The sequence below is a fragment of the Giraffa tippelskirchi genome, chromosome 10 (genome assembly GCF_054371585.1).
Source record: "Giraffa tippelskirchi isolate mGirTip1 chromosome 10, T2T-mGirTip1v1.2.pri, whole genome shotgun sequence".
Lineage (NCBI taxonomy): Eukaryota > Metazoa > Chordata > Mammalia > Artiodactyla > Giraffidae > Giraffa > Giraffa tippelskirchi.
Window position 1 is genome coordinate 77193934 of NC_137284.1, and position 12500 is coordinate 77206433.

The 12500-nt window shown below is 40.8% G+C and overlaps 1 protein-coding gene across 4 annotated transcripts in view; it reads left to right on the forward strand.

The window, feature by feature from the left end:
* Positions 1-12500, forward strand: part of DNAH11 (dynein axonemal heavy chain 11) — a 364135-nt gene that overhangs the window by 48598 nt on the left and 303037 nt on the right. For all 4 annotated transcript variants that reach the window (XM_081536384.1, XM_081536387.1, XM_081536386.1 and 1 more), the window contains exons 14-18: positions 147-539; positions 7460-7792; positions 8650-8904; positions 8991-9160; positions 9389-9611. In XM_081536384.1, coding sequence (XP_081392510.1) covers positions 147-539; positions 7460-7792; positions 8650-8904; positions 8991-9160; positions 9389-9611 — 1374 coding nt within the window. The remainder of the gene's footprint in view (positions 1-146; positions 540-7459; positions 7793-8649; positions 8905-8990; positions 9161-9388; positions 9612-12500) is intronic.

Genomic DNA, 12500 nt, shown 5'->3' on the forward strand with positions numbered 1-12500 from the left:
TGTTTTCAGATATTGGGGCAAATTTTGAAAAGAAATAGTTGGAATTTTAATTATTAACATGTAGACCTATGATACTTTCATGGCTCCAAGAGAAAGCAGCTGTAACATATGTGGTGCTTTTTGTTTCGGGGTTTTCTTTTGCTCAGTACATTGGAAATCTTGAACTTCTTGTGCACGGATATAATACGCTGAAACAGACTCTTCTGGAAGTTGAATACCCCCTGATTGAGGACGAGCTGAAGAGTGTGGATGAGGAACTGCAGGCAGCCGCCACATCGCTGACGTGGCAGGATGACTGCTGGGGGTATATCGAGAGGGTAAGGATGGTCACCTTAGAGCTGGAGCACAGAGTGGAGCATGCACAGAACAACATCAGAGTGATCCAGCAGACCATGCGGGCTTGGGCCGAGTGCCTGCTCCTTCCCAGGAGGGAACACAGGCGGGAGACCATCTTGACTTGGGAGGGCAAGAGTGAATTATTTACAAAAAAATACAAGCGAATCCAAGAAGATGGCTGCAAGATACACAACTTGGTCGAGGTACTTGCCTTTTTTTTTTTTTTTTTAATATTTATTTATTTATTTGGCTGCACCAGGTCTTAGTTGCAACATGTAGGATCTTCCTTGTAGCATGTGGGCTTCTCTTGAGTTGTGTTGTGCAGGCACCAGAGCATGCAGGCTCAGTAGTTAGTGATCAGGCTCAGTAGTAGCTGTGCAGTACCTGAGATCTTAGTTCTCTGACCACAGATGAAGCCTGTGTCCCCTGCGTTGGAAAGCGAATTCTTAACCACTGGACCAACAGGAAGTTACCAAGCCCCCCAACCATACTTGCTTTTAAGGTTTCAAAGTTTGTAGCAGCTCCTTTCATTAAGTTTGTTTCTTTTGTTCAGTCACTTAGTCATTTCCGACTCTTTGCAACCCCATGGGCTGCAGCACACAAGTCTTCCCTCTGTCCTTTACTATCTCCCAGAGTTTGCTCAAAATCATGTGCATTGAGTCAGTGATGCTGTCTAGCCATCTCATTCTCTGTAGCCCCATTCTCCTCCTGCCCTCAATCTTTCCCAGCATCAGGGTCTTTTCCAATGAGTCATCTCTTTGCATCAGGTGGCCAAAGTATTGGAGCTTCAGCTTCAGCATCAGTCCTTCCATTGAATATTCAGGGTTGATTTCCTTTAGGATACACTAGTTTGATCTCCTTGCTGTCCAAGGGACTCTTAAGAGTCTTCTCCAGCACCACAGTTTGAAAGCATCACTTCTTTGGTGCTTAGCTTTCTTTATGGTCCAACTCTCACATCCATACATGACTACTGGAAAAACTATAGCTTTGACTGTATGGACTTTGTTGGCAAAGTGATGTCTCTGCTTTTAATACACTGTCTGGGTGTGTCTTAGCTTTCCTTCCAAGGAGCAAGAGTCTGTGAGTTTCATGGCTATAGTCACTGTCTGAAGTGATTTTGGAGCCCAGGAAAATAAAATCTATCATTTTTTCCATTTTTTTCCCTTCCCTTTGCCATGAAATAATGGGGCCAGATGCCATGATCTTAGTTTTTTGAATGTTGAGTTTTAATCCAGCTTTTTCACTCTCTTCTTTCACCTTCATCAGGATGTTCTTTAGTTCCTTTTCATTTTCTGCCATTAGAGTGGAACCATCTGCATGTCAGAGGTTGTCAGTATTTCTCCTGGCAATCTTGATTCCAGCTTGTGATTCATACAGCCTGACATTTCACATTATGTACTCTGCATATAAGTTAAATAAACAAGGTGACAATATACAGTCTTGTAGTTCTCCTTTTCCCTTTTGAACCAGTCTGTTGTTCTATGTCTGGTTCTAACTGTTGCTTCTTGACCTGCTTACAGATTTTTCAGGATATAGGTAAGGTGGTCTGGTATTCCCATCTCTTAAAGAATTTTTCACAATTTGTTGTGATCTACACAGTCAAAGGCTGTAGCATAGTCAGTGAAGCAGAAGTAGTTGTTTTTCTGAAACTCCCTTGCTTTCTCCTTGATCTAACAAATGTTGGCAATTTGATGTCTGGTTTGTCTACCTCTTCAAAACCCAGCTTGTACATCTTATACATTCACATACTACTGAAGCCTAGCTTGAAGGATTTTGAACATAACCTTGCTAGCTTGTGAAATGAGCACAATTGTTTGAATATTATTTGGCATTGCCCTTTTTTGGTATTGAAATGAAAACTGACCTTTTCTAGTCCTGGGTCCACTGTTGAGTTTTCCAAATTTGCTGGCATATTGAGTGCAGCACTTTAACAGCATCATCTTTTAGGATTTGAAATAGTTTGGAAGGGCTCTTTTATTGGACCCAAAAGAGCTTTATGTATGGTTTTATGAAAATGGAAGAATTTGTATTACTTGCCTGTAATTTCTTAGATGTTACTGTGCTCATTTTTGAGGGAAGAGATAGGAATATGAGATCTTTTGGTAAAACAGAGAGGCTATAAATGGGGTTATTATCTTGGTCATAGTTATCACCTGTTTTGAACGCTGTCAGTAGCTACCACTGTTGGGTGAATGCTCTATGTGACATCTATCTTGTTTACATCGTCTCTTGTAACCCTCTCAGCCATCCCCTGAGGGTGACAACAGTAGTTACTCTCCTTATAACAAGTACTTGAGTTTTTAAAGCAGTGATAGGCACTATTCCAGAGTTATCAAGGTAAGAGAAGATACGAAATAAAACGAGCAAAGAACAGAACACAGAAAAAGCAAAGCAAAAGAAAAAAAAAAGTCTTTTGTCTCTTAAACCTTACATCCTTGTCAGGGAATATAGAAAGAGAAAATAACAAATATATAATAGTACCTCAATTGATCATAGGAGCAGTGGTGAAAAATAAAGCAGAGATGGTAAGAGAGAGAATCAGCGGCAGGCAGGGTGGACATTGTATTTGAGGTGGTTAGAGGGACCTCTTTACTAAGGTAGCATTTCTGATGAGAACGGAAAAGGAATGAGCTATGTGGAAAACAAAAGAAGGATGTTCTAGGTATCAAAGTACAAAAGCTACAGAAGGAGTATTGGTCGCATGACAAAGCAATGATAAATCCAGTCAGTGTATTAAAAAGCAAAGACATCACTTTGCCAACAAAGGTCTCATAGTCAAAGCTCTGGTTTTTCCAGTAGTTATATACGGATGTGAGAGTTGGACCATAAAAAAAGCTGAGCGCTAAAGAATTGATGTTTTTGAATTGTGGTGCTGAGGACAACTCTTGAGAGTCCCTTAGACAGCAGGGAGGTCAAACCAGTCAATCCTAAAGGAAATTAACCCCAGATATTTATTGGAAGGACCAATATTGAAGCTGAAGTTCCAATTCTTTGGCTACTTGATGCAAAGAGCCGACTCATTGGAAAAGACCTTGATGCTGGGAAAGATTGAAGGCAAAAAGAGAAGGAGGTGGTAGAGGATGAGATGGTTGGATACCATCACCAACTCAATGAACATGAGTTTGAAAACTCTGAGAGATAATGGAGGATACAGGGAAGCCTGCCATGCTACAGTCCGTGGGGTCGCAAAGAGTCACACACGACTTAGGGACTGAACAATAATGGGTCTCATATCTAAGGATCAGTTAGAGAGCCAGCCTGCCTGAAGCGTGATTTCCAAGGGGAATAATTGCACATAATTAAGTTTGAAAGGGACTAAGAGCAAATCCCTGGTGGCTCAGGAAAGAATCTGCCTTCAGTGCAGGAGACGTGATATCCATCCCTGGGTCAGGAAGATCCCCTGGAGAAGGGAATGACAACCCACTCCAGTATTCTTGCTGGGAAATTCCATGGACAGAGGAACTTGCGGACTACAGTCCTTGGGGTTGCAAAGAGTCAGACACAACTGAGTGCCCACTTTTAAGGGCAAATCACACAGGATCAACAGGCCATTTTGAGAACTTTGGGTTTTGCTCTAAGGGGAAATGGCAGCCGGAGACTGCTCATAGGCTTTCCCTGTTGAGTGAAATGGAAGACAGGAGATGGTAGACAAAGAGACCATGAGGGGATGAGTCTATAATCCAGGTGATGATGGCTTAGGTCAGGGTGACAGTGGTAAAGAGTAGTCACGTGCTGGATGTATTTTGAAGGCAGAGCCGAGAATATTTTCTGTGACAAATCAGGGGACAAAGAAGTCGAAGATGAAATTGAGGTTTTTGGTCTGGGCCACTGGGAAAATAGAGTTTCCCTTTACTGACATGAGGAGGGCTGTGGGAGAGCGGAGAGCAAGATGTTGTAGAGAAAAGACAAGGTTTGTCTTTGGGCATGTTAGTTAGAGATGCCCACCCAAGAGGAGATTTTTGCATAGACTGGCATTGGAATTCTGTGAAGACAGTACCTGAAGAGCAGCAAATGCATTCACTAAAAAGTAACATGTGGTACATTTGATATGCTGTACTAAGTGTCACAAAATGGCGGGGTGGGGGGGAGGAAGAAAAAAAATGCATATGGGTTTCAAAGACTCTGTTCACTTCCAAGTTTGTCTGAAATATCTAAGAAAGTATTAGTTTTCCCTACTGGTAACACTTGTTAGGGCAGAAACTTTGCTTTCTTTGCTGACTGCCTATGTTAGCACCCTTGGGCTGCTAGTAACAAAGTAACAAATGCTGTAACAAAGTACCACAAATGGATGTCTTAAAACAACAGAATTGTATTCTCACACAGACTGGAGGCTAAAAGTATGAAATCAAGGTGCGGGTAGGGCCATGCTTAAGAGAGAGAAGGCTCTCCCTAAGGCCTAGGTAGCTGGAGCTTCCCGGGTGGCTCAGTGGTAAAGAATCTGCGTGCCTATGTAGGAGACTCAGGTTTGATCCCTGGGTTGGGCAGATCCCCAAGCAGAAAGAAATGACAACCCACCCCAATATTCTTGCCTGGGAAATCTCGTGGACAGAGGAGTCTGGTGGGCTACAGTCCTTGGGGTCTCAAAAGAGTCAGACATGACTTAGCGACTAAACAAACAAGGCTTGAAGGAATCGAAGGGATGTTATGATATGTCAAGAAGAAAGTTTTTTCAGCTGTATCTTAACTTACTCATGCCATTGACTATTCCTAGTTTGCCAAGATACTGTGAATTATGCTGTGACTTTTAGAACACACTTACGAGTGTTTATGCCTTAGAATCTGTCTCTTGGAGGACAGATGATGGGCTATGATTAGCTTCTTCTATTGTATTTTCTTGATAATAAAAAAGTAGACTCCCTAAACAGTAACCTGGGGGTTTAGACCAGTAAGATTTATGAATCTGGATCAAAATGCATTGAAATTATTGCCAATATATGACTAGAAATAGTTACAAGCAAGGTTTTGCAGTGTTATTCTCACAGAATAAGATTGGAGTTTTTCTACTAGTAAGTAGACTCTGCTTTTTGCCTTTAAGTAAAAAACTAAGAAGCTTTGAAGTCACCAAGAACTGTGGAGAGCTTCCAACTTGAGGGAATGCAACTTTAAAATAGAAATGAAATGATTACTTGTTTCTATAATCTGTTGTTTAAATGATTGTCCCACCTCTTATTAGCACATCATTTTGAGCTTGGTCCTCAGATTTCCAGTGAGGAGTGTGGTTTTGGGGAAAGACATAGAAAGCCAGCAGGAGGTTGGTAAGCTCTGCCTTTTCATGCCATGCCCTTTGTGGCTGTCGATTCTCAGTGCGTGTCTGTAGTCAGCATCTAAGATGATGAAAGAGCAGAACCATGGAAGATTGGGTCTGGAAGGGACCTGAGTGATAATTTAGTCACCCAAAGCTCTCCTTTCTATTTCTTTTCCTCCCTATACTGTAAATTGTGGAAACTACAACAATTTCTTGTAAGTGGCACTGCGGTGATATACACTGAGTCTCTTGATATGAGAAAGTATGAACAGTGAGGCAATCACAGGTGTATGACTGTGACATGTTGCCAAGAACCCTGCTTTGAGGAGTCAAGAGGACTGGCTTCTAGTTCTTGTTCCTATTAATGGGATGCTGGATGCATTTTAGGTCTTTGTTTTATACCTTGAAGATGCAGAGCCTGAACAAGATAGTCTTTGAGGATTTTTTTCACCCCTTTGACCTCTGTACTTCTCCTTTCTGGTTTCCGCAGTGGAGGCGGGACTGCTGTGCACAGCTGTCTGGGGTGTGTACCGCCCAGCTCCCGAGGTGTGGGTCATATACAACACACAGATGTGAGTGCTTCCACCTGGATGGTGGAAAAAACAGCATTCCTGAAAACAGCAGTTCTTAGATTTGTTAGAAGGCAAAAAAAAACAAACCCTCAAAAACTTGCTAATTTCTGCCCTGCTTTATCAGGATTGAGAGTCAGCTCTGTAGTTCTGATTCTTGCCTATAGCACACACCTTTGAATCCTGGATCCACAGTGGTGAATAATCAAAGAAAGAAGCCATAATCTACCTTATGATCAGCTATTTTGCTGTCATCTTTTCTCTGTGTTCCCCTTGGTAGCTCAGATGGTAAAGAAATCTGCCTGTAGTGCAAGAGACCTGGGTTTGATCCCTGGGTCAGGAAGATCCCCTGGAGAAGGAAGTGGCAACCCACTCCAGTATTCTTGCTTGGAAAATTCCATGGACAGGCTATAGTCCATAGGGTCACAAAGAATCGGATATGATTGAGCAACTAACACACTTTCTCTGTGTCACAGTAGCTTCTGTCTTTGGCATCTACTCTCTGGCCTGTATAGACTTCAACTTTTGCCACTCAGAAGGTGCCCCTGGAACCAACCTTGTTGCTCACCTGACCTTTTCAAATCTCTTTCCCTCGGCCTGACACACTGTGCCCAACCTCTAGCCATCCTTAACCGTGTCTGTGTCTGGGCTGTTGTGCCCATTGACCCACCCATGGGGAGATGCGGAGGTTGAAGAATTTGATGTTATTAAAGCACAAAGGGAGGTTGGACTTCCCTAGGTCAGTGTTTCCCAAGCTGAGTTAGTATTACTCCACCAGCTGCTCATAGGTGGGTGGCCCAAAATAATTTCATGTTTGGAAACAATCAGTTAAACCAGGTTAACGGACTTTAACATAAGTACAGTTGCAAGTCTCTAAGAATGGCCTAGAGCACGTCACTCTTTACTGACTTAGCGGTCTCTGGTTATCCCAGTACAGTGTTCTCCGGACAACTGGTTGGGTGGGGAACTTCATTTACAGGAGAGTCCCTGGAAGGTCAAGTCCCAGGCCCCATTCATCTAGGATGCTTTGGGAAATAGTGTAGTTCTTGTGTGTATTTGTAGGTAGCAGTCTTCATAATGATTTCTCCTTTAAAGAATGACTTTTGAATGTATTTTATAAATAAACTAAATGTTACAAAATCCTGCTTAGGTTGTTGCCATCTGGCTTAAGATTCTACAACCAAGCATTTGAATGTTTCTATGTTGTACCCCCAAATGCAGCCTCTTTAATATACTATTTAAATGAACAGCTTTCATTTTTATATTCACTATTGTCTATATTGATCTATTAATACTCGTCTGTCTGTAGGAAAATAGGAAGCTATTCAGAGCCAATCCTTCTCTGGATGCCTGGAAGATTTATGTAGAATTCATTGATGACATCGTGGTGGAAGGCTTTTTTCAAGCGATAATGCATGACTTAGACTTCTTCCTGAAGAACACAGAGAAACAAGTGAAACCTGCACCATTTTTTCAAGCACAAATGATCTTAATGCCCCCAGATATTCTGTTTAAGCCTTCTTTAGAAAGAGAGGCTGGAGATGGCTTCTATGACCTGGTGGAAGAAATGCTGTGCAGTAGTTTCAGAATGTCTGCCCAGATGAAGCGAGTAGCAGCACATCTGGAAATAGAAAACTACCAGGTATGCTCTTTGTAAATAGGTATTGCATTTATTGTTAATTATATACACATATTAATAGATTAAGAGCTTATAAATGCACTTATTAATAGTGTTACTGAATACTGAATGCATAAAATAGAATACAGAGAAATCAAGGAAACTTAAAAGGAAACATTCTTTTAAGAGTTTATATATTTTTAAAAGTTCAACATATTTACATATATTTTATCCAATTTTGCACATATGTTTAGAGTTACAGACAAATGCGAAGCTAATTCCAAAGCTTTTATTCTGAATATACTTCAATTTTGAGTCCTAGTGTTCTCTATTCTGATGTTCACACTTTTGTGCTGTATTTATACCAAGTATGGTTAATTTTATTTGTAACTAACCTAAAAGCAAGATGCTGTGAGCTGATCCTGAGGCAGCCAAGAAAATCAGGTATTTTAGAACAGCCTTTTAAAACAGGATAAAGCCACATGAAAGAAAACATCTCATTTCTGATATATAAATGCAAAAGAGAAAATATGAAGAAACAATATTTCAGATGAAAAGGCAAAAAAGGATGTAGAGGGTTGCACCTTCCCTGAATTCAAAACAAATGTGCTTACTCAACTACCCAGACATTTGAATATGTAACGCCCATACAAATACATGTATATTAATGACAATTATTATTAATTATAAAATTAGCTCATATTAATGATTCAAAATTAATTGGGATAATGAGCATAAAGAAAGAATTTGGGAAAGGCAACACAATTTTTTATCTTACCAACTATTGTCCTTTTGAAGAATGGCCTTGGAGAATGTTAGGTTGCACATAGTTGAGAGAACACGGTTGGCTTTTGTAAATGCTTGGCTCTCCTGTTGTTTAGAGTGATGTGGACAACATGCTGGGCCTGGCAGAAGGTAGGCAGGAGATCATGAGGAGAGTAGCAGACGTTATCAGCAAAGTCTTGGACTTCAGAAACACCCTGGACACGTATGCTTACCTCTGGGTAGAAGACCGAGCCGAGTTCATGAAGCACTTCCTTCTGTATGGCCCTACTGTGTCGGCCGAGGAGATGGAGCTTCATGTGAATGAAGTGGTTCCTGAACAATTACCAACACTTGAGCAGTTCAAAGAACAGGCAAGGAAAACCCTAAGCAGCCAACCTAGTTTCTGGGTTTTGACTGAGTTGTTACACAGTGACTATTCTTTTTTTTCTAATTATAGATTGACATTTATGAGGCTCTGTATGTTCAGATGAGCAAGTTTGATGACTTCAGGGTATTTGATAGTTGGTTCAAGGTGGACATAAAGCCTTTTAAAGTGAGCTTACTGAACATTATCAGGAAATGGAGCTGGATGTTTCAGGAGCATCTTTTGAGATTTGTCATCGACAGGTAGCCCTTTGTTTTGGTATTTGGAATTATAACTTTTCATACCCAACTGCTTTTTAAAACTGATGTATTAATTTTAAGAGCATTAAAATTGCCAGTTTTATAATACAGTTAACAAGCATTTACTTAGGTAAATACTGAAAATAAGAATCAGTCAAAGCCTTATACTTCTAAGTTTTAATGAGTTTAGTTTATGTTTGTATATGTATATGTACATACTTGTTTTTATAGCCTGAATGAGCTACAAGAATTTATAAAGAAAACAGATGCTGGACTTCAGAGAGAATTAAGTGAAGGTGATCATGATGGTTTAGCTGACGTTATGGGGCATCTTCTGGCTGTAAGAAGCCGACAGAGAGCTACTGATGAACTCTTTGAACCACTAAAAGAAACCATCACACTCTTGGAAATGTATGGCCAGAAGATGCCAGAGCAAGTCTATACTCAGCTAAAGGTGAGTGTAGTGGTAAAATGATCATGATTACCATAAACTGAGCACCTTCTGTACCCACATTCATTCTTCACGCATACTCTCTTATGACTCCTTGTAGCAATGTATACTGTAGATATTAATGTTTTCATTTTACAGCTTAGGAATCTGAAGCTGAAAGGGACTTAATAATTTTCTCAGGGCCACTCAAGTAGTGAAGTCAAGACATACAAATATAGGGGTATTTCATGCCCAAATCCTAGCTCTGCATGGCCGTGCTTCACCATCTTCATGTTAGAGGTATTCAGGTAATAGAGAGTCTCTCAAGTACTTTTTTGGGGTTCCTCTTATATCTTCACTTTCCCATGTGAAATGAACTCCAGCTCTCTTTTTCATCTAAAATTGCCTGTCAGTTGAGAACTGCACTCAATATGCCAGCAAATTTGGAAAACTCAGCAGTGGCCACAGGACTGAAAAGGGTCAGTTTTCATTCCAATCCCAAAGAAAGGCAGTGCCAAAGAATGCTCAAACTACTGCACAATTGCACTCATCTCACACGCTACTAAAGTAATGCTCAAAATTCTCCAAGCCAGGCTTCAGCAATATGTGAACTGTGAACTTCCAGATGTTCAAGCTGGTTTTAGAAAAGGCAGAGGAACCAGAGATCAAATTGCCAACATACACTGGATCACAGAAAAAGCAAGAGAGTTCCAGAATAACACCTATTTCTGCTTTATTGACTGTGCCAAAGCCTTTGACTGTGTGGATCACAGTAAACTGTGGAAAATTCTGAAAGAGATGGGAATACCAGACCACCTGACCTGCCTCTTGAGAAACCTGTATGCAGGTCAGGAAGCAACAGTTAGAACTGGACATGGAACAACAGACTGGTTCCAAATAGGAAAAGGAGTATGTCAAGGCTGTATATTGTCACCCTGCTTATTTAACTTCTATGCAGAGTACATCATGAGAAATGCTGGGCTGGAAGAAGCACAAGCTGGAATCGAGATTGCCAAGAGAAATATCAATAACCTCAGATACGCAGATGACACCACCCTTATGGCAGAAAGTGAATGAGAACTAAAATGCCTCTTGATGAAAGTGAGAGAGGAGAGTGAAAAAGTTGGCTTAAAGTTCAACATTCAGAAAACTAAGATTATGGCATCTGGTCCCATCACTTCATGGCAAATAGATGGGAAAACAGTGGAAACAGTGTCAGACTTTATTTTCTGGGGCTCCAAGATCACTGCAGATGGTGATTGCAGCCATGAAATTAAAACACGCTTACTCCTTGGAAGGAAAGTTATGACCAACCTAGACAGCATATTAAAAGGCAGAGACATTACTTTGCCAACAAAGGTCCGTCTAGTCAAGGTTATGGTTTTTCCAGTGGTCATGTATGGATGTGAGAGTTGGATAGTGAAGAAAGCTGAGCACTGAAGAATTTATGCTTTTGAACTGTGGTGTTGGAGAAGACTCTTGAGAGTCCCTTGGACTGCAAGGAGATCCACCCTGTCCATCCTAAAGGAGATCAGTCCTGGGTGTCATTGGAAGGACTGATGTTGAAGCTGAAACTCCAATACCTTGGCCACCTCATGGGATAGTTGACTCATTGGAAAAGACCCTGATGCTGAGAAGGATTGAGGGCAGGAGGAGAAGGGGATGACAGAGGATGAGATGGTTGGATGGCATCACCGACTCGACGGACATGGGTTTGGGTAAACTGGGGGTTGGTGATGGACAGGGAGGCCTGACGTGCTGCAATTCATGGGGTCGCAAAAGAGTTGGACACGACTGAGTGACTGAACTGAACTGAGAACTGTCCTAGTCTTTGGAAACAAATCTTGGACGTGTTAATAATAAATAAGTAAAGCCCAATTTGGATGGAGGAATCACTGTTTCCTAAACAGAGCTTTTGTGTCACCCTCCTCTTTCTCTGTCTTGGACTGACTTGGTGGCTGTTGTGTGCCAAATGATATACAAAATCTTTGTAGTTATAACTGAATTCATGAATAAAAATCTCACCATTGAGATGCTATTCCCATATTCACGTTGAAGTTCTATAGATAGTTTATATATTTACATCATCTACCAGCTTCCAGGACAGGTTTACGTTTGACTTTGCAATGTGATCAGTTTCTGCATTAAGTAAAAAAACCTTTTTATTGAATTCTGTTTAGTTCAGTGCTTAGAGCATGGAACTCAAACTAGGATTTCTTTTTTGCAAATCTATCTCATATGTTTGTCTCAGAGCATGCTTCCTCTTCAATAAAATATCTCTCAAGATCCCTCACTTTTAACATTTGTCTATATTGTCTCTGATTCCCCATGTTTTTTAAAAAAATTGAGGTGAAATTCACAGTTCATGTAACATATAAGTAACCAGTTCAAAATGTGTGGCATTAGTACATTCACAAGGTTGTGTAACCACTGCCTCTATCTATCATAGTTTCAGAACATTTTTGTCACCTTCAAAGAAACTCCATGTCCACTAGTTGTCATTCCCCGCTACTCCCCTACTGCCTGCCCTCAGTCCGGGGCTACTGCCTATCTTTTCCTGTCTTTGTGGATTTACTTATTGTAGAAACTTCATGTAACTGGGATTATACAATATGTGACCTTTTGTGTTTGGCTTTTCTCACTTGGCAGGTTGTTTTTGAGATTCATGAACATTGTAGCATATATCACTACTTCATTCCTGTTTATGGCTGAATGATGTTCAGGGGTTGTGTGTGTATGTGTATGTTCCAGTTTGTCTAACCTTTCACCAATCAAGAATTATTGTGTGTGTGTGTGTGTGTGTCCGTTTGTCTAGCCTTTCACCCATTAAGGAATATTGGCTCTTTTCATCTTTTGGCAGTTGTGAATAATGTTGCTGTGAACATTAGCGCAAAAGTATTTGAGTACCTGTTT